At 44.3% G+C, this 20,723-nt stretch overlaps 1 protein-coding gene across 1 annotated transcript in view; it reads right to left on the bottom strand.

Annotated features, from left to right (window-relative positions):
- The window catches only part of CPM (carboxypeptidase M), a gene marked incomplete at both ends in the record, with an annotated part of 85,916 nt that overhangs the window by 27,527 nt on the left and 37,666 nt on the right, over positions 1–20,723 (bottom strand). The window contains one exon of the mRNA XM_080706364.1: positions 4,821–4,918. Coding sequence (XP_080562490.1) covers positions 4,821–4,918 — 98 coding nt within the window. The remainder of the gene's footprint in view (positions 1–4,820; positions 4,919–20,723) is intronic.

Genomic DNA, 20,723 nt, shown 5'->3' with positions numbered 1-20,723 from the left:
TTCCAATTAAAAAAAAAATGATTAAGTGCCGGGCATGGTGGCGCACGCCTATAATCCCAGTGCTTGGGAGGCAGAGACAGGAGGATCGCGCAGGCTCGAAGCCAGCCTTGCTGGCTTAAGAGACCCTGTTTCCAAATAAATGATATAAAATAGGTCTGGGAGTGTAGCCTGGTGGTAGAAGGGCTTCCAGGAAACCCGGTACCACAAAAAAAAAAAAAAAAAAAAGTTCAGAGGTAAAATAATTGAAACAAATTGAAACAGGCTCTAATCTCATTACTGGATAAATCCACTAAATGGTTAGTAATATAAATGGATTTACTGGGTGGTAACTTAGGCAGGAGAGGTGTGGCTGAAAGGTATGTTACTGGACATGTGGCCTGGTGGACTATATCTGTCCCTGGTCTGTCTGTCAGTCTCTCATATTTCCTCTCTCTCATTCTTTCCTTCCCTTCCTCTCTCTTCTCTTTCTCCTTCCAGCCACTTCTATGTTGAGCTCAGTTTTTCTCCACCACACTATGCAGCCACTATGATGTCTGCCGTGGAGTCAGTCGACTATGGACAATATTTCAGAAACTGTGAACTCAAATAGACCTTTCCCCTACTAAGTTCTGTTTGTCAGGTATTTTGACAAGCAAGGAGAAACTGACTAATGCAGAGCCCAAAGGCTGTCATTAAGTGGTTCTGGAACAAATGTTGTTTGGAACATCCAAACAAAATTGAAACAGACTGTGGGTCTCTATAAAAACAACCAAAACAATAAAAACAGAACATTCTAAAGGGATAAAAAGGCACAGTGCCCAGGTTCTGAATCAGACAGCTTATGAAGAAACCCAAACCTGGACTCACTTGTTGGCGCATGGAACTATAAGCCTTCTGCAGAGGTGGTCCAGGTGCAGACCACACCTCTGTGCTACATGTTTGTAATGGCAACCACTGTCATCATTGTATAAAAGGTAACTTGTCAGTCTGATCAATGGGACACTTTGAGCCAATGTTAAAGAAAGGATTTGAAGCCAGGCGTGGTGGCGCACGCTTGTAATCCCCGCGCTTGGGAGGCGGAGACAGGAGGATTGCGCTGGTTCGGAGCCAGCCTCGCTGGCTTAAGAGACCCTGTTTCCAAATAAAAATATAAAAATAGGTCTGGGAGTGTAGCCAGACATAGAAGGGCTTCCAGGAACCCCAGTACCACCCCCCCAAAAAAAAGGATTTGAATCAATAGCGGGACCACTGAGGACAGGTCGCCTTGCTACAATCAGGCCTCACCCGTAGAAAGAGCTGAACGTCTGTAAGAATAAAAGGATAAGCGAAATACGTACAAAGCAAGGTGTGGGTTCACAAAAGGTGCTGCTTCTTTTCTAACAACACCTGCCTGCAAGTGGCCATTTAATTTGGTTTTGCCACCCATGCTTGCTTTTACAATTTCTAGTGTACCCAGGATGAGCTCGGATCCCCAACACTCATCACATTAGCCCATTTAGAACTTCTAAGACGAGAATCTCACTAAGTTGCTGAGGCTGTCCTTGACCCTGTGATTCTCCTGTCTCAGCCTTCCAAGTACCAGGATTATAGCAGGTTCCACCACATCTGGCTCTGAGGATTAATTTCTGGGTATCACACTGGCATTCAGAAATGCCAGAATATTATGCTGAGTGGGGTCAGCCGATTTCAGAAAGTTAAGGGTCGCGTTTTCTTGCATATGCAGCAACTAGAGAGAGAAAAGGATACAAAAGGGACTTGGGAGAAATGAGGAGACCAGTAGAGGAGTGGAAAGGAATTGGTGGAGGGGAGTGGGTAAGGGAAGAAGGAGGACTGAGGAAGGAATCAGTTCAAATACTGTTATATGAAAACACCACTACCATCGCAGTAAGTGTCCGGGCGAGTGGGGGGATGCAGAGGGCAATATATCAAGTGATATATGCACGCACATGGCTATCACTTGAGTCACATCATGATGTATAATTAAATGTACCAATAAAAGCATAAAAAAGGAATTCAATAAATCGGCTGCAGAAGACAGGAGTGCCATCTGTCTCTTATTAAAAGTGGATTCCAAGTGACCTTGATCAATAGCTAGATAGCAAAAGGGAAAGGGACTCTGGCTGCTTTGTATAGCAGACAGTTGTTTTATGAAAAGCAACTTTGGTCACACTCCCAGCAATATAAAGGCTTTTAAAGAAACAGCCTTTAAGCCAGGTATGGTGGTGCACACTTGTAACCCCAGCACTTGGGAGGCTGGGACAGGAGGATTGCAAGTTGTAGGCCAACTGCAACTGAGCAAGATCCTGTTTCAAAATAAAAAATAAAACAGGCTGGGAGTGTAGCTCAGAGGTAGAAGGCAGCTGGGTTCAATCCCCAGAACCACAGGAAACAGCCATTATGCTCAGAAGGCCACAGATAGACAGGACTTCACTTGTCCCTGACTCAGGCTCAAGGGGTGCTCCTCTTCTTCTTCTCCTTCTCCTTCTCCTTCTCCTTCTCCTTCTCCTTCTCCTTCTCCTTCTCCTTCTCCTTCTCCTTCTCCTTCTCCTTCTCCTTCTCCTCCTTCTCCTTCTCCTTCTTCTCCTTCTCCTCCTTCTCCTTCTTCTTCTTCTTTTTTTTTTTTGTGGTACTGGGGGTAGAACCCAGGGACTTTTCTACCTCTGGGCTATACTCCCAGACCTATTTTATATTTATTTGGAAACAGGGTCTCACTAAGTTGCTGAGAGCCTCGGTAAGTAGCTGAGGCTGGCTTCGAACCTGTGCGACCCTCCTGTCTCAGCCTCCCAAGCGTGGGGATTACAAGCGTGTGCTATCAGGCCTGGCTCAAGGGGTGCCCTTCTGTGGCAGGCGTTTGCCTATTGGCTCTGGCTGTACGCATTGTCGTCTGGCTCAGCAGGACAGGCTGGGCAGCATGCCTGACCAGGGCGAGCACGTGTGTCATGAAGGGTGGAGCCACTTCCTCCAGAGCCTGGCTTCGGGAGTCCACGCTGGACAGGGAGCTGAGAGAGGGTCAGCGCCAGCCACCTGCGCTCCTGCCAATCCTGGCGTTTCCACAAGGCAGCAGCTTGTCCTTACTAGAATGTGTTCTTACTCTAAGGTCCTTAATGTTGAACGTGTTTTATAGGGGATTCTGCTCATTCCACGTCCGTTTTCCTTCTTGTGATGACTAGGGGCTACCTTTCTGCACCTGACTGCCCGGTTGTCTGGAGTCCTGGTGAACAGACAATTCTGCAGTTGACATGCTTTTTAGATAGTTTAAGGAAGCAAGGTGAGAAAGAGAGATGGTTATCTCCAGGTGGGGCTAGAATGGCCAGGCAGGTAAGAGTGGTAAAAGGGCATTTTGCAAAATAGAGTAAAAATATGATCCATCTCTTCTTACTTGGGAAAAAGAAGAGACACTAGCAAAGCCTTTTAGTGTTTGTGGGATAGTGGGTATGAAAGGACCCTAAGTGTGGCTGCCTAAACTTGAACATTGCAAACGTTGAGCTGGGTGTGGTGGCGCATGCCTGAGATCCCGGTACAAGGGAGACTGAGATAGGAGGATCACAGGTTGGAGACCAGCCTCAGCAATTAAATGACACAGTTTCAAAATAAAAATAAAAAGGGCTGAGGATACCTATTCTTGTAAGGAAAAGTGACCACGAGAGAGAAGGATCACAGGTTAGGGAAGCCAGAATGGTGCAGTAATTTGGAGAGACCCTGGTTTTTTGTTTTGTTTTGTTTTCTTTGTTTTTTGCGGGTGTGGGGATGGAACCCAGGGGCATTCGATCTCCGAGCTACATCCCCTGCCCTATTTTTTTATTCTTTCTTTCTTTATTTTTTATTTTTATTTTTTGGTGGTACTGGGGTTCCTGGAAGCCCTCCTTCCTCCGGGCTACACTCCCAGACCTATTTTTTATATTTTTGAAACAGGGTCTCTTACGCCAGCACGGCTGGCTTCGAACCTGCGCGATCCTCCTGTCTCCGCCTCCCAAGCGCGGGGATTACAAGCGTGCGCCACCACGCCCGGCTATTCTTTATTTTGAAACAGGGTCTCACTAAGTTGCAGAGGGCCTCACTAAGTAGCTGATGGTGTCAGCAAACCGCGATCCTCCTCTGGTCTCAACCTTCTTAATGCTGGGATTACAAGTGTGTGCCACCATGCCTGGCTTGAGACCTTTTTTTTTTTTTTTTTTTTTTGGTGGTGGTACTGGGGATAGAACCCTTTTGGCCTACACTCCCAGACCTATTTTATATTTTTTAAATTTGGAAACAGGGTCTCTTAAGCCAGCTTCGAACCTGCGCGATCCTCCTATCTTCACCTCCCAAGCGCGGGGATTACAAGCGTGCGCTACCACGCCCGGCCAAGGCTGGTGGTGTAGCTCAGAGGTAGAAATGCCCCTGGCTTAATCTCTAGTACCACAGGAAGGAAGGAAGGAAGGAAGGAAGGAAGGAAGGAAGGAAGGAAGGAAGGGAGGGAGGGGAAAGAAAGAGAGGCTGCTAAAGGTATCCCAAAGCTAGTTGTGAGGGGTCTGGTCTTCTGATTGTTCCCAATTCAAATCCAACAGCACTCCTGTGCAGTGTCTTAATGCTGATGAGGAGGGGAGAGTCAACAGGAGGGGGTCGAGGGGCTTGCTGACCAGAGCCGGCACTGTCGTTCTCCAGCCCCAGCTCCAATCCCGCTGGCTCAGCTGCTCTCACAGGGCTACTGTGGGCCCCAGGTCCTCCAGCTCGCAGAGGCCCACACAGGAGACCTTCCGGGCTCTTGCCTCTTAGCTGTGTCTCCATGTTTCCTCTGTAGTGTTTACACAGAGCTCTGGGGAAGTTTGGTGACATTTCAGAAGTTCACGCCATGCACATACCTCATCACCATGCATGTTTGCCACGTATTTGAATTCTGGAATCCCGACTCGGTGCTCCTTTGGAAACCGCCCCACAACAAGAACCCACAGGTTTCTACCTTTAAGGGGAAGAGAAAGAGAAAAAAAAGTTGTCGCTTAAAAATGACAAATGAACCCTGGGAGAATGAGAACAGGAGACCGGCGGTCTCCCATTTGATTACTTTCACATTGCATGGTGACTTCAGTTCAGATGACTAACACTTCTGTGCTTAAAATGCTCTTTGTTTACTGCCAGAATTTAGGGAAGCCTTTTCCATTTAACACAAATATTTATTAGTCTCGAAGGTGATTTTTCAGTATTGAACACTTATTAGGTTACACAGATCTCACTTTTCCAAAATGTTTATATACTACGCTCTGAGATCTTAGTGCTCCACAGAAACAGTCTTGCTAAGGCACTTGATTACAGAGTTAAATTATAGTTGATGGTTGACTGGAAGGCTGCCATGCCTTGTGATGTAAAGAGAGTGAAAAAAAGCAATAGCAATAAGATGTGGAACTATGGAGGGAGGGTTTTTTTTTGGCGGTACTGGGGATGGAACCCAGGGGCATTCTACTTCCAAGCTACACCCCCAGCTCTAGTTTTTATTCTTTATTTTCAAACAGGGTCTCACTGAGTTGCAAAGGGCCTCGCTAAATAGCTGAGGCTGTCCATGAGCCATGATCCTCCTGTGTCAGCCTCCCAAATGCTGGAATACAAGCCTGTGTGCCACCATGCCCAGCTGAGACTGGTTTTTTTGATTGCTTATTTTGGTGCTAGAGGTTCAAATCCTCAGCCTTTTTTTACCTTTTATTTTGAAACAGGATCTTGCCAAGTTGCTGAGGGCCTTGCCAATTTGCTGAGGCTGGCTTTAAGCCTGAGATCCTCCAATTTCAGCCTCCCAAATATTGGAATTACAGGTGTGCACCACCATACCTGGCTGGGAGATTAAGGTACGACATTCTGAATTTTGTATTCAAATGATGATGTGACAAGGCCTCCAGGCTGTGTCTTTTACCTGACTGAATTCTGTCAAGTTAACTAGAAACCAAATCTACCTTGGTAATGCCCAGGAAGGACAGAAGCAAGGTCCCTGAGGATTTGCTCTGAGCAGGCAGATATTGCAGTTGGTTCTGTGGCTCAAGTAATCCTTTGACATGGCCCACTGAGATGGATGACTTATCAAACTTTACAAATGAAATAACTGATCTTCAAAAACATTAAGTAAACAGGGTGTGATGGAGCGTGCCTGTAATCTCAATACTTGGGAGGCTGAGGCAGGAGGATCCAGGTTCAATGACAGTTTCAGCAAGTAATAAGGCTGTGTAGCAGACCCTGCTTCAAAACAAAAATTAAAAAGGGCTGGGGATGTAGCTTGGAGGTAAGATGCTCCTGGGTTCAATTTCTGATACTAAAACAAACAAAACATTGAGTAAAATTCTTATAATCACAGGCAAAAAGAGGCTCAATTTCGAGCCCCAGGGCCAAGAATTGAACCTTAACTTCAATTGATTTCAATTTTAGTACTCTTCCAACTAACACAAACTACTCATCTCTCAAGGGGCTTGATTTCCTAAAAATTAAGAAGTCTCTTTCAATTCTAAAATCATCCGATACTTTTAATAGTTTAAAAGTAGAGACTAGGAAAAGTCTGATATCTATCATGTATATACAAAGTTGAAATATCTCTGATAACTAAACCTTATGCAAAATTTAAAAGTTAAGGAAGGGGTGCGGTGGTACATGCCTATAAGCCTAGTACTTGAGGGACTGAGACAGGAGGACTGCAAGTTTGAGGCCAGCATGCAGAAATTTAACACAACCCTGTTTCAAAATAAAATAAATAAAAAGATGTAGGAAATGTAGCTGAGTGCCCTTGGGTTCAAGGGCAAGAAGAACAACAAGAGCCCAGGACAGGAATTTAACAGCAACGAATGGGCTAACATTAAGCAGGTTTCTGCAGAATTTCAGCTCCAGTTCATTAAGTCAGGGATCCCACAGGCTGGGCATTCAGTTGCCACAATGAAGCGAGGCAGAAGAGGATATCAGATGTCTTTTTTTTTACCATTTACTCATAATTACCTAGAATAATATTTTTAATATTTTTTGAAAGTCTGTCATGACAAGATGACTCATTAAGCCGGGCGCGGTGGCGCACACTTGTAAATCAGCATTTGGGAGACTGAGACAGGAGGGAGGATCTCAGTTCGAGGACAGTCTCAGCTACTTAGTGATGCCCTCTGCAACTCAGTGAGACCCTGTATCAATATAAAAAATATAAAATAGGGCTGGGGGTGCAGCTTGGTGGTAGAATGCCCCTGGATTCCATTCCCCATACTGCCAATAAAAAAAAGGCGTATGATCACACTGCAGTGTGGCGTATCTAACCACAGACATACGTGTAAGGTACTGTGAGAAGTATAGAATAATAGAAGAAATGGTGAATTTTTCCCACCAAAGATGGAGATTATGAAAGGCTTTACACGTGCAGGGTTTTGTAGATGATGCTTCTAACAGGGTTCTGAAGACTGATTTAGAGTCTGCCGTGTGGACAAGTGTACAAATCATCTGGTCACCCCTCATCAGAAACATCTGATTAACCAGGAACCCCCCCCCCCAGTGGTTATCTGCAAACTCAATACTACAAAGTTAATATTTTCATGTGAAACAAGGAAGAACTTCTTACGAGTGAGCTATAGAACTGGGCTTTCAGTTTCCTACTGGATAGTTGTGTTTTTTTTTTTTTGTAACTATTAATGCTTTTTAAAGGCTAGAAAAATCACAGAGTATAATTGTACAGAGTATAGTCTTGCCCCCTCCAGACAAGGGGAAAATTAAAAATTACATCAACATTTTATTTATTAATTGTTATTTGTAACAGCTGGCCTGTTCCATAAGGGAAGACAGCAGAACCTCACTAGATATGGGTATCCAATGTCATCTCCTCTAAGGGAGGAAGGAAATCAAATCAAACCCAAGAGAAGAACTTTGGTGGGTAACTCAATCCCAATTTTAGCACAAATGACCTCCAAGTGAACTGCAAGATGAAAGACTTACCTTAAATGACTTCAATGGCACTGAGCCTGAGAATGAAAACCAACCAACAGCCTGAAGATACACAATCCCTTTGGAATGACCAGGCCCCTGGAAGGGCCTGATTCTCCCTCTTCAAACTCTCACTGGACATCTCTGGCCAAGAACCAGAGTTAGTGTATTAACAAACTGATTGCCAAAATATAGGTAATATAAACAAGATTTTTCTTGTTCTATCGAGGTTTGAAAGGTTCTACCGTTATTGCCCAAAGTTCTAGCTAATAGCAGCTGTGCTAAAGAGTTCCAAAACATTCTGCCTCTTTTCTCTTCATTAAATAGTAAGTAAAATTTGAATTTCAGATACTTCAGTGTCTGTGTTTAGTCGCTCACTCGGGGTTGGCTATGGATTCTGGGGCTGTGTTCATGGGTGCTCAACTGGATTGGCTTGGAGAATCAGGAACAGTTTTATAGTTTAGGAATCACTAAGATATGCAAGACAAGAAAGTAGACAAGTGAGACACAGCATTGTAGGGAGTTCAGGAAAAAGGGAGAAGTTTGGGAAACCACAGCTTCAACAGGTAGAAACGGGAGGGTGCCATTCTCACAGTGGAACCACCGGGGTCCCGGTAAAACATGCGACTTCCTGAGCTCCAGCCTCTACCTGCTACCTCCCACTCCACAGGGAACGTAACAGGTCCTTTTGGTGATTCTGAGGCCCATTTCAGTTTAGAAGCCACTAAGAATGACTCAGTGGACATTTCAGATTTGGGAGGCAGATAATTTTACTTTTTTTTTTTGTCAGTGTGTGGTACTGGGGACTGAACTCAAGTGTTCTACCTCTGAACTACAGCCCGAGTCCTATTTTTTTTATTTTGAAACAGAGTCTCACTAAGCTGCAGAGGGTCTTGCTACATTGCTGAGACTGGCCATGATCCTGTGATCCTCCAGAATAAGCCCTCCACTTAAGTACAGGGGTTATAAGCATGTGCCACCACACCCATCACATCTCATATTACTTATGATTATGAACCTGTTTCTATTAGGAGATACACTTCTATTGCACCTGTTAAGATGGCTGAATAGTTTATGATATAACAGCACTATCACTTAACCTACTAGTTCTTTATTGTGAGGTAGCCAACAATAAGTAATTTTATGCAAATTGTGGCATAGCCACTAAAATTATGTGCAAAATTTATGAAATCAAAGTATGTATAATGTAAAGATTGGAATGCAAAATTATATAACAACAAACTATGTAAAATAGACATTCATTAAAAATGTAGAGCAACATAGCATATAAAGCCTTTAATTAAATATGGATGTGTTCCTACAAGAGTTGAAAGCAGTACACTGTGAAAGAGGCTAAGGGATAGGGTGATAAAGTCAAGTGTTTTTCCCCCCACTTTCTATCGTGTGTGTGTGTGTGTGTGTGTGTGTGTGTGTGTGTGTGTATACATGGGAAGGTGTGGTACTGGGGACTGAACCCAGAGATGTACTACCTCTTTAGCTACACCCCTGGCACTATTTATATTTTTATTTCACAACAGGATCTAAGTTCACACAAGCTGCTGGCCTCAAACCTATGATCCTCCTGTCTCAGCCTCCCAAGTACTGTGATTACAGGCGTGTGCCACCGTGCCCAGCATGCCAGCACAAATACCAAGCCGTACCATTCATTAAGTCCAGATATCATGTCAGGCACCATGCCAAGGCCTTTATGCTACTGGATCTTCACAATGCCTCTGGGTAGTGAGTAATATCCATAATTTATAGCCAAGGGAACTGAGTTAAGAAGCAGAACCAGAGTTTAAACCCAAACCTGTCTGATCCTAAAACCTGTTGCCCTACCCATAATACCAGGCTGCCTCAGTCTTTCTACAAGCATTAAATGGGCCAGAGCCAGCCCTGGTCTGAGGAAGATGTTCCCAGACAGTTTCTTCAGCATCTTGTTGCTGTGGTTTGCACCTGTAACAGGATTATGCCTACTTCCTAATATCTTTTTTTTTTTTTTTTGGTGGTACTGGGTTCCTGGAAGCCCTTCTACCTCTGGGCTACACTCCCAGACCTATTTTATATTTTTTAAATTTGGAAACAGGGTCTCTTAAGCCAGCGCGGCTAGCTTCGAACCTGCGCGATCCTCCTGTCTTCGCCTCCCAAGCGCGGGGATTACAAGCGTGCACCACCACGCCCGGCCGTCCCTAATATCTGACTGATACAGGACAAGATGACTGAATCAAGGGATAACCGGTAGAGATTCCATACTGGTGCTGATGTAACAGCACTATCAGACTGCTTCTCCACTGAGAGTTTCAGGGGATGGTACCAGGGAGAAGCAGACGCCCCCGGTGGCCCAGTCAGTGGAGCAGAGCTTCCATGGCTTGTCATGAGGCTTGTTGTACCTAGGGTCTGACACATGAATTCTGATACCCAGAGTTCTGGATCAAGCTGCTGGTTTTTCAGGTGCGAATTTACCTTTGACTTAAGTCAAAGTTTAAGAAAGCTTGCCCTAAGCACTGAACTTCAGTTTTCTCAAAGATCAATAAGAATAACAGTCCCCTTGGCAAAGATGTAATAATAATTATGTGAGTTCCTTTTATCTTTCTGAAGAATGAGACCCATAGATCTGAATCCAAATCTTCAACGACCCCTCTGCATATTCTCCTTACCACACACAAGAAGTTTACCCCAGATGGCACGGAACTAATGGATACATCCACAGAAGGACTGACAATCACACATTATTTGGATCAGTTTAACCACACAGTCTCCAAAGTTCACACACCTCTGAAATGTGAAGCAAAGGAAAAAGAGGTCCCTTGCTAAGTAGGTCATCATGAAAACAAAGCACTAAAACTAGCAGATGATTAACAAAAAAAGGAGACCAAAAACATGGACAAAGTTTCCAGATTGGCTACACTTGCCAGGATCATTCACAGTCGAAAGCACCTAGCATATATTCCTTCAGCTAACCCTAGTAACCGTGAGTGGTAAGTATTAGTGTATGCTCGCACACAGGAGGAAACAGTCTTCCTTAACCTCATGAGGCAGTGGTTCTCAGGGAGTGGTCCGAGGACTAGCAGATGAGTATCACCTGGGAACTTGTTGAAAATACACAGTTCCAGGTTCCAACCAGATGTGCAGACCAGAAACTCTTGGGGTTGAGGAATAGCAATCTATTTTATTAAGCTCTCCAGGGATTTTCATGCATAGAAAGTGCACGAAGTGATCTTAAACCACTGAAACAAGAGCTGGGTAGCCTGCCCACAGTATCTTTGATCTGTTGCTAACCACCGTACTACACTGCTAGTCACCTAAGACATGGAAATATATATACACAAAGAATATGAACCTGTGAATCAAGGTTGCTATGTACCCAGCTTCTGTTACAGAGAGTTTTTTCCTTCTCTCCACTGAGAGGAACTGGAAAGGGAAGGAGGGAAGCGGGGGGCACAAGGAGGGCAGTTTTTTTTGTGGTACTGGGGATGGAACCCAGGGGCCTTCTACCTCCAGGCTACACTCCCAGACAGACCTATTTTATATTTTATTTGGAAACAGGGTCTCTTAAGCCAGCTGAGGCTGGCTTTGAACCTGCACGATCCTCCTGTCTCAGCCTCCCAAGCACAGGGATTACAAGTGTGCATCACCACGCCCGGCAAGGAGGGCAGTTAGAGAGGTTATAAGTACGATTTGTTCTTTTGGTTCTGTTTTGATTTGCTGTAATGTTCCCAAATTACTCTCTATTTAAGGACTCCAGTCTAGCCTTAGTGACTTTGTCCCAGAGCTTTGGGATCCGGGGTAGCTGTACTTCTGGGATCTGACTTCCCCATCTTTATTTGTGCTGTTATCAGCCTAACATGGCCTCCACTGTATAGTCTGACTTCTTGAATCATATGAATTCCCAGAAATTCTAATACCAAGAATTCCCAGAAAAACTAGTCCCAAGAAATTTCCCCAGATTACTTTGACTTGCCCAGATTTCTCTCTCTTTGACATTTTTTTCTTTTCTTTTTCTTTTTGTGGCACTGGGGATTGAACCCAGAGGCATTCTATCTCAGATCTCTACCCCCAGCCCTATTTTACTTTATTTTATTTATTTTATTTTGAAACAGGGCGTCACTAAGCTGCTGAGGGCCTTGCTAAATTGCTGAGACTGGTGTCAAACCTGTGATCCTCTTGTGTCAGCCTCCCAGGTCCTGAGATCAAAGGCATGCCCTAAGACTAGTCATTGCAAAGCATATGTCCTTTGGTCAGCCTCCTCAGGATTCTCTGTGGGTGAGTCTTGCTTTCTTAATGATATCAGCATGGCTTGTACCATCCTATCTTCTTCTGCTCCCCAGAAGAGCCTCCCAAGGTGTATCATGCCCATACACCTGGACTTAGTAAAGACCTCTGTGGCATGATGGTATTATTGGTGCCCTCTTGAACACAGGCACGTCATGTGACTTGTTTTGGCCAATGCAATGTGGTCCAAAACGGTGTGTTGCTTCTGGGCAGAAGCTCTCGGAACCAAGACATGGCTGGCATCTCATGCTTCTTGGACACAGGCAGGCAATGTTTTGACAGAAGTTACTCTGTCAGCCTGGGTCCTTGGGAAGATGACAGCCAACAGAATCACAACCAACCAATGATGGACATGTGAGATGTCAGCCTTTATTTTGCTGTCACAATTGCAATTTGGAGAGGGTGTTTTATTTAGGTAGTACAATCTAGCCTATCCCATCCAAGATACTTTCTGTAACGAACCCAAGGTAAAATCTTTCCCTCCAGCCGGGCGTGGTGGCGCACGCTTGCAATCCCTATGCTTGGGAGGCTGAGACAGGAGGATTGCACAGGTTCGAAGCCAGCCTCAGCTACTTAGTGAGACCCTGTTTCCAAATAAAATATTTAAAAAAAGGTCTGGGAGTATAGCCTGGAGGTAGAAAGCCTCTGGGTTCCACCCCCCAAACCCCCAGTACCACACACACACAAAAATCTTTCCCTCCACTGAATGTTCCTTATACCCACTGCTGATACCAGTACCTTTTCAGATAAAAACTTCTAGATTATAAGAGTTTGTGGAGGTAACCTGGAGTTTAGAGATTTTTGTTTTAAAACTACCCAAATCCAAATGATCAACTTCTAAACATGTTATACAGCTTTGCTTTTTTTATCACCAAAAGTTGCCATATGTCTAAGTATCTGCTAATTGATAGTAAATGAAAAAAAACCCAATATTATTTCAAAGCATTGCAAATAATGTTTTAAAAAGGAACACCATAGTAAGACATTTCTAGCAAAGCCCCCCCCCATCTCTCTTTCTCTCTCTCTTTTGGTGGTGGTACTGGGGTTCCTGGAAACCCTTCTACCTCTGGGCTACACTCCCAGACCTATTTTTCTTATACTTTTTTATTTGAAAACACGGTCTCTTAAGCTAGCACGGCTGGTTTCGAACCTGTGCGATCCTCCTGTCTCCGCCTCCCAAGCGCAGGGATTACAAGTGTGGGTCACCAAGCCCGGCCAAAGCCTATCTCTTGAAATTGCTTCCTGGCAAGCCAGGCATAGTGGCACATGCTTGTAATCCCAGCATTTAGGAGGCCGAGACAGGAGGATTGTGGTTTGCGGACAGCCTCAGCTAATACTTAGTGAGGCCCTTTGCAACTCAGTGAGACCCTGTTTCAAAATAAAGAATAAAAAATAGGACTAGGGGTATAGCTCAGAAGTAGAATGCCTCAGGGTTCCATCCCCAGTATGCAAAAATAAAAATAAAAGAAAGAAATTGCTTCTAGGAGCCGGGCGTGGTGGTGCACGCTTGTAATCCCCGCGCTTTGGAGGCTGAGACAGGAGGATCAAAGCCAGCTCAAAGCCAGCCTCAGCTACTTAGTGAGGCTCTCAGCAACATATTGAGACCCTGTTTCCAAATAAAATATAAAATAGGTCTGGTAGTATAGCCCGGAGGTAGAAAGCTTCTGGGTTCCACCCCCAGTACCACCAAAAAAAAAAAAAAAAAAGAAATTGCTTCCTGGGTAATCATCTATAGCTTATTATACTGTCTGTACCATCGATTAGAATTTATTGGCAGATAGATATTATTTCAAAACTGAAATAATGCTTTGATTTTTTTTTTTTTGTGGTAATGGGGTTCCTGGAAGCCCTTCTACCTCTGGGATACACTCCCAGACCTATTTTTACATTTTAATTGGAAACAGGGTCTCCTAAGCCAGCGTGCGTGGCTGGCTTCGAACCTGCGCGATCCTCCTGTCTTTGCCTCCCAAGCACGGGGATTACAAGCGTGCACCACCATGCCCGGCATGCTTTGAATTCTAAAAGTGCAAAGTTGGGCATGAATAGAGAAAGAAAGGAAAATAAAAGAACCTAAATAATTACCACGTATAAGTGAAACCCAGTGTCAAGCGAGGTGAGCAGAGGACCTAGAAGGATGCACAGAAGACATAGTTTCAATCGAATGCTAGTTGGTGACCCCTGGCATGGGGCCGCCCTGACCTTAGGAATCAAGGACTGGGCAGCACAGATGGTGGCTGCAGCACAAGGACGAGGCCAGGCTGAAAGCAGCAGTTCATTCTGTGACCTGTGTCTGCAGCCTGGATGCGTTCAATGCAGCTGCCAGCGGTGACCAGACCTGTCTGTAAATCCCAGTGTCAACTTAAAAAGAAGCAGGCACATGTTCATCATGCAAACAGCCATCCTGTACAAAGGCTTAATCTTTTATCTTTTTGCTTATGCATTCAGAACAAATTTATAGACGCCTATTCCAAGCCTGGGATAGCAGAAACAAATGCAAGCCACCAACTGCTTCTAACATCCTGAAAAACACCAATTTTTCTATATATGACATCATTCATCATTTTATTTTTTTTTGAAGATTTAAAGAAGTTTATTAGAAAGACAGAAATACAGAAAATAGAAATACAGCTCCATACCAGACTGGCATGGAGGGGTGACTCGAAATGAATACACCCTCATCATTCATCATTTTAAAAAATGAAGTTCAGTGCCGGGCGTGGTGGCGCATGCTTGTAATCCCCGTGCTTGGGAGGCTGAGACAGGAGGATCACATAGTTTCGAAGTCAGCCTCAGCTACTTAGTGAGGCTCTCAGCAACTCAGTGAGACCCTGTTTCTAAATAAAATATAAAATAGGTCTGGTAGTATAGCCCGGAGGTAGAAAGCTTCTGGGTTCCACCCCCAGTACCACAAAACAAAACAAAACAAAACAAAAACAAACAAAAAAAAAAAAAAAAAGAAGAAGAAGTCCAGCTAGGTGTGGTGGTGCACGCTTGTAATCCCAGCATTTGGGAGGCCAAGACAGGAGGATCACAGGTTTGTGGCCAGCCTCAGCTACTCCCTTTGCAACTCAGGGAGACCCTGTTTCAAAATAAAGAATAAAAAATAGGTCTGGGGGTGCAGCTTGGAGGTAGGATGCCCCTGGGTTCCATCCCCAGTACTCAAAACAAAACAAAACAAAACAAAACAAAACAGAATGAAGCCTGTTTGGTTAACTCTGTCACTGGGGGGTTACTGCACTCAAGCGGGGTCAGTCTCCACTTCTTTTCCTGCCATGGCTCCCAGGGCAGCAGGACAGAGCCCATGCCTTCAGCAGACCTCTCCTGCCCTGCCTGTCCCAAGGTGGAACCCTCACACCAGACTCTAGCACTCTCCATTCTATGTAGCTCCCAAAGGAGTCAACCCGCTGTCTCCACTCCTTCAATACATGCTCTTCCCTCTGCACGGACAGTCCTGAGCCCACCTGCCCCAAGTGGCCAACTTCCACTGGCCTTCTCAAGGCTCAAGTAAAACTCCTCTCTTGTCTGCTACCTTTCTTACCCTTCTCCTGCTCAGCCCCACCTGTACAGCCTGGGTCAGAAGCTCCCCTTTGGACTCTCTAGGACCTCTGCGACCCCCTTCCTAACACTTCCTGAAGCCACAGGGTTCCTGAAGGCAAGGAATCCTGTTTCCTTACACTTGCAGAATTTAGTGTAGTCCTGGCACATGCATAACAGATGACTGATTGATGTTGGCCGAATGAATGGATGAGCGTCTAAATCAACAAACCAACCCAGAAGTCCAGGTGGGGCTGGGGTCACCTCCAGTCCAAAGATAAAATAAATTTTTTTCCCCTCAATATCGATGGGGAAGTATGTGGCCAGTCTACCAGGCGCTGTCTTGGGCGGGCTCTGCAGATGGATTTTCTAGATCCATCCCAGAGTGGATGAACTTTCCTGGTGTACTTCTCTAGAAGAGAAAGCTGAGATCCAAACAAAATATCTGGCTTCAAGTTGGACTCTTCCAACATTATGGGAAATGGGGTTTCATTTGTTTATAGATGTGTCCCCGTGGCACTAATGTTTTGATACCATACCCAAGGCATGCAGCTGTTAGAATCTACTTGGGTTCTTCCTGAATAGTTGAATGAGGACGTTTGGGGATTTCAATTTCTAAATCAGGGGCATTTCCATTCTTAATTGAAAATAAAAAGGAGAAAAAAAAATCTGAAGATGCATCAGGTTGGAATAAGTTTTCTTCTCTCTTTTTTGGTTTAAAGGCAGCCAAGACTCCCAGAGAAGCAAGAGTGTGTCAAAAATCACCAACATCAACCAAAACAGGAAGGTCGTCAGCAGTTCCTCCGCCTTCCTCCTCTGGCCACCCCCATTTCCATCCTCCCACTCTCTTCCCAGCTCAGAGACTGATGCATCATTTCCTTCCCCTGCCTAAGCACTTTAAACTATAAATTATAGAAGCATAAATATTTTTAAAATGAAATTTTAAAAACTAGACATAAATCTCATGTCTCAACCATCATAATTTCTCCATGTTCCCCTTCTAGCTTTTTTTTTTTTTTTTAATAGAGAGACAGGAAACTTTTTTTTAAATCCCCAAAGTGAAGATCCCCAGAGGCCCCATACTATAAAAAGCTGAGAACATCCCTTTTTGGTCCCTTGGGGAAGAGGTCAACATAATCAAATCATCATTTGGAAGGACAGTGAAGCAGTAACAATGTGAGCTGGAGTATCATCTTAAAATACAAACAAGTCCTTAAAGAGATTTCTTCAATGTTAATTTTTAATTGGGGGGAGGGTGCTGAGAATTGAACCCAGGTCCTTGCATGAGCTGAGCACACGCTGGGTCACTGAGCTACTGAAATGAGGCCAACATTACAACTAGCATTTGTTGTCCATTGGGGTTTCTCTTTTACGGTCTGATGGTATGACAGGGCATTCTGGGTCAGCGTTGAGGCTGTTGCTCCTCCTGTCCCACTGGTGTTCTTGTTTTTTACCAGAGCCCATAGGTGTCACAGCTATCACGTGTGATGCGGTTATTTTTGAACAGTTGGAGCTCCCAAAAGACAGTTTGCTGGAGTTCTGTTTTCTTATTGTTTTCCCAAGAACTCTTTTAGTGGCAAGGAATAGTGGCAATTCATTTACTAGTTGCCCCATAAGCTACTTTGGAGAAGAAAGGCTCTATTTTCAGGCTTCCTAACCCCCAGGTTTACACTAAAAGGCTTCCATTCTGAAGTGAAGCCAGTCAGAGTCCAGAAAGAAGGGTGCTGAACTCACAGTAGCAGGGGGAAGGCCTGAAGTTGCCGAAATGTGGTTCCTTCAAGGACTAAGCTCCACGTAAATCTAGGACATTTGATGGCTTAACATCAACATTTGAAGGTAGACATCTCACTAGTTTCACCATCCCGGCATTTAAATCAGTCACACGAATGCATCAACCGTTGACTAAGGACATCAAAACCAGCATTTCAAAACCAAGGGTGGCGGTGCACACTTGTAATTCCAGTACTAGGGAGGCTGAGGCAGGAGGGTGGCAGGTTCTTGACTAGCCTCAGCAACCTAGTGAGGCCATCTGCAACTTAGTGAGACCCGGTTTCTAAACAAAAGAACAAAATAGGTCTGGGGGTATAGCTCAGAGGTAGACTGCCCCTGGGTTCTCTCCCCAGTAGATAGAAAAAAAACCAAACCAAAAACAACGACAGCAACAAGAAAACAACCAACATTTCAGCAGCACGCCTTCTGCCTCCAAATAGCATTTGTGATGTCCTGGTTGATGTGTAGCTCCTCTGGTGGCACCTTACATAACGAGTCCTGGTTGATGTGTAGCTCCTCTGGTGGCACCTTACATAACGACGAGGTACACAGGTTCTAGAATCAAGCTGCCAGGGCCTCCACTGCCGGCTCTGTCACTTATGAGCCATGTGGCATTGGGCAAGTTGCTTGCTATCTCCGAGTGAGTCAGTTTTCTCACCTAAAGTTATGGGATTAATAGTCCTGACACCTCACGGGGCCGTGCTATTGCATTTAACCCTCATAAGCTTTAGAAACTGCCAGTGGGCTGGGATGTGACTCAGTAGTGAAGTCATGCCCCAACACCATGTTAAAAAAAAAAAAAAAACTAGTGCCAGAAATATAGTAAGCACAGGATTATTAGAGGGCCTCAAGTGTACACGCTGGCTGATTATAATCATAGCCCCGGCAGATGACACAGCGTCAGGGCAATGAAGACAACTGTCAATATAAGTGGTATCCAGAAGATCTGGATGGAGACCTTATGCCAGTGGTCAGCACAAGTTTATAAAGGCCTGCAGGTCCACTCAGAGAGGCCAACACTTACCCAAGTTTAAAAAAGAAAAAGGAGCATGAACATGGAAAGTGGAAGGGGCTACTGTGAGAGCACACATCCTTTAAAACAGCACAAAAACTGTCGCAAAAAAAATCCACACCGCCAGGCCTTAGGTCAATTTACTTTTGAAGTCTGGGGATTAATCCCATTGAGAATCCCTGGGGTGTGATGCTAGCCTCCAGGGCCGCACCTGGAAGCAGCAGGCGCACGTCCCTACAGGTCAGGGCAGGAATTGCTGACCATGAACACGCCTTTCACACATTCTCGCACATGGCCTGTTTCCAAAGGGACTGAGGCCATCGCACAGATTTTAGCTACCTTGATGTGAAGGAGCCTGGAAGGATTCTCAGTCTGACTGCCGTGGAAAGACTCCAACTCCTCCCTGGAAGAGGGCAACCTGAGAGCTTGTAGGAATCTACCAGTGACATTAAACTGGTTCAGTATGGAGTGGTCAATGTCAACAGAAGACAGAGGGACTGTCCCAGGTTATGAGAAAAAAAAAAAAAAAGAGAGAGAGAAAGAAAGGATAGATGCGAGAAGAAAAGATGCGAGAAGTAAGCCTTGATTCAATTCTAGGAGAAAAAAATCATAAAAGCCATTCTTGGAACTATTGGAAATTAAAATACAATATGTTTTTTGATATTGAGTCATTGTTATTATTACTTTTTTTAGTTTGCCAGTGCTGTGTCACCAGGTGGGAAGAAGTCCTACCCTTGGAGCTGCATGCTGAAGTATTTAGGGATGGCTGGCACACTACCTACCACTGCTAATGGCTCAGCAAGATCAAGAGAGATCATGACGTAGATAAACAAACGTGGCAAAATATTAACAACTGGTGGATTAATATGAAGAAAGTATGGGAATTTCTTTTTGCTATTTTTTATTGTTTCAATGGGGTTGAAACTTTTCCAAATAAAAAGCTAAAGGGATCAAGAGGGTGAAAAGGTAAGCCACAGAATGGGAGAAAATATGTGCCAAAAGCACTTCCAATAAAAGACATTTTTTTGGGAGTGCTGGGGATTGAATTCAGGAGTATTTTAGTTCCAACCCACACCCCCATCTCTATTTATTTTAAAAAGTTTTAAATTTTGAAACAAGGTCTTGCCAAAACCTCGTTGCCATTGGTCTCAGTAAATTGCTGAGACTGGCCTCAAATCTGCGATCCTTTTGTCTCAGGCTCCCAAGAACTAGGCTTACAGCTGTTTGCCACAATGTCTCTGACTGATAAAAGACAGCTAGCCAAAATATAAAACGAACTCTTATAACTCAACAGTAAGAAGATGTATCACCCAAGTGGAAAGTGGGCCAAAGACTTTGACACCTCACCAAAGACGACAGACAAATGTCAAGTAGGTTTACGAAAGATGCTCCACGTCATGTCATGAGGGAAATGCAAATTAAAGTGAGATGCCACTATGCATCTATTACAGTGGCCAATATCTGGGACACTGACGTTAAATGTTGACAAGGATATGGAGCAACAGGAACTCTCATTTATTGCTTATGAGAATGTGAAATAGTGCAGTCAATCTGAAAGACAGTTTGGAAATTTCTCACCAAGCTACACCTACTCTTACCAAATGATCCAGCAATCATGCTCCTTGCTATTTACCCAAATGAACTGAAAATTATGTCCACATAAAAACCTGCTCAAAAATGTCTATTGCAGCTTTATTCACCATTGCCCAAACTTGGAACATGGTCTTTAGTAGATGAATGGATAAATAAACAGATAATGGGATATCAGAATAATGGAAAATGCAAGTCAGCCGGGTGTGGTGGCACACGCTTGTCATCCCAGTGCTTGGAAGGCTGAGACAGGAGGATCACAGGTTCACGGCCATTAGTGAGGCCCTTTGCAACTTAGTGAGACCTTGTTTCAAAATAAAGAATAAAAAATAGGGCTGAACTCAGAAGTAGAATGCCCCTGGGTTCAATCCCTGGTACCGTGTGCGCGAGAACATACACACAAACATACACACACACACACACACACACACACACACACACACACCAAAAAAAGGCTGGAGGTGTAACACTTGGTGTAGGGGGGTAGAATTCCTCTGGGTTCAGCTTCTAGTGCCAAAAACAAAAACATACAAACAAACAAAAAGAAAAAAGAAAAGAAAATGGAAGTCATGGAAAACAATGGGATAATGGGGGAAAATGTAAAAATAAAAGTTAAAAAGGAATGAGTTACAAAACCATGAAAATACATGGAGGAAATGTA

Source organism: Muscardinus avellanarius (assembly GCF_963383645.1).
Source record: "Muscardinus avellanarius genome assembly, chromosome: 11".
NCBI classification, from domain to species: domain Eukaryota; kingdom Metazoa; phylum Chordata; class Mammalia; order Rodentia; family Gliridae; genus Muscardinus; species Muscardinus avellanarius.
The sequence above is the reverse complement of the archived record's forward strand: the minus strand, read 5'-3'. Positions and strand labels throughout refer to the sequence as shown.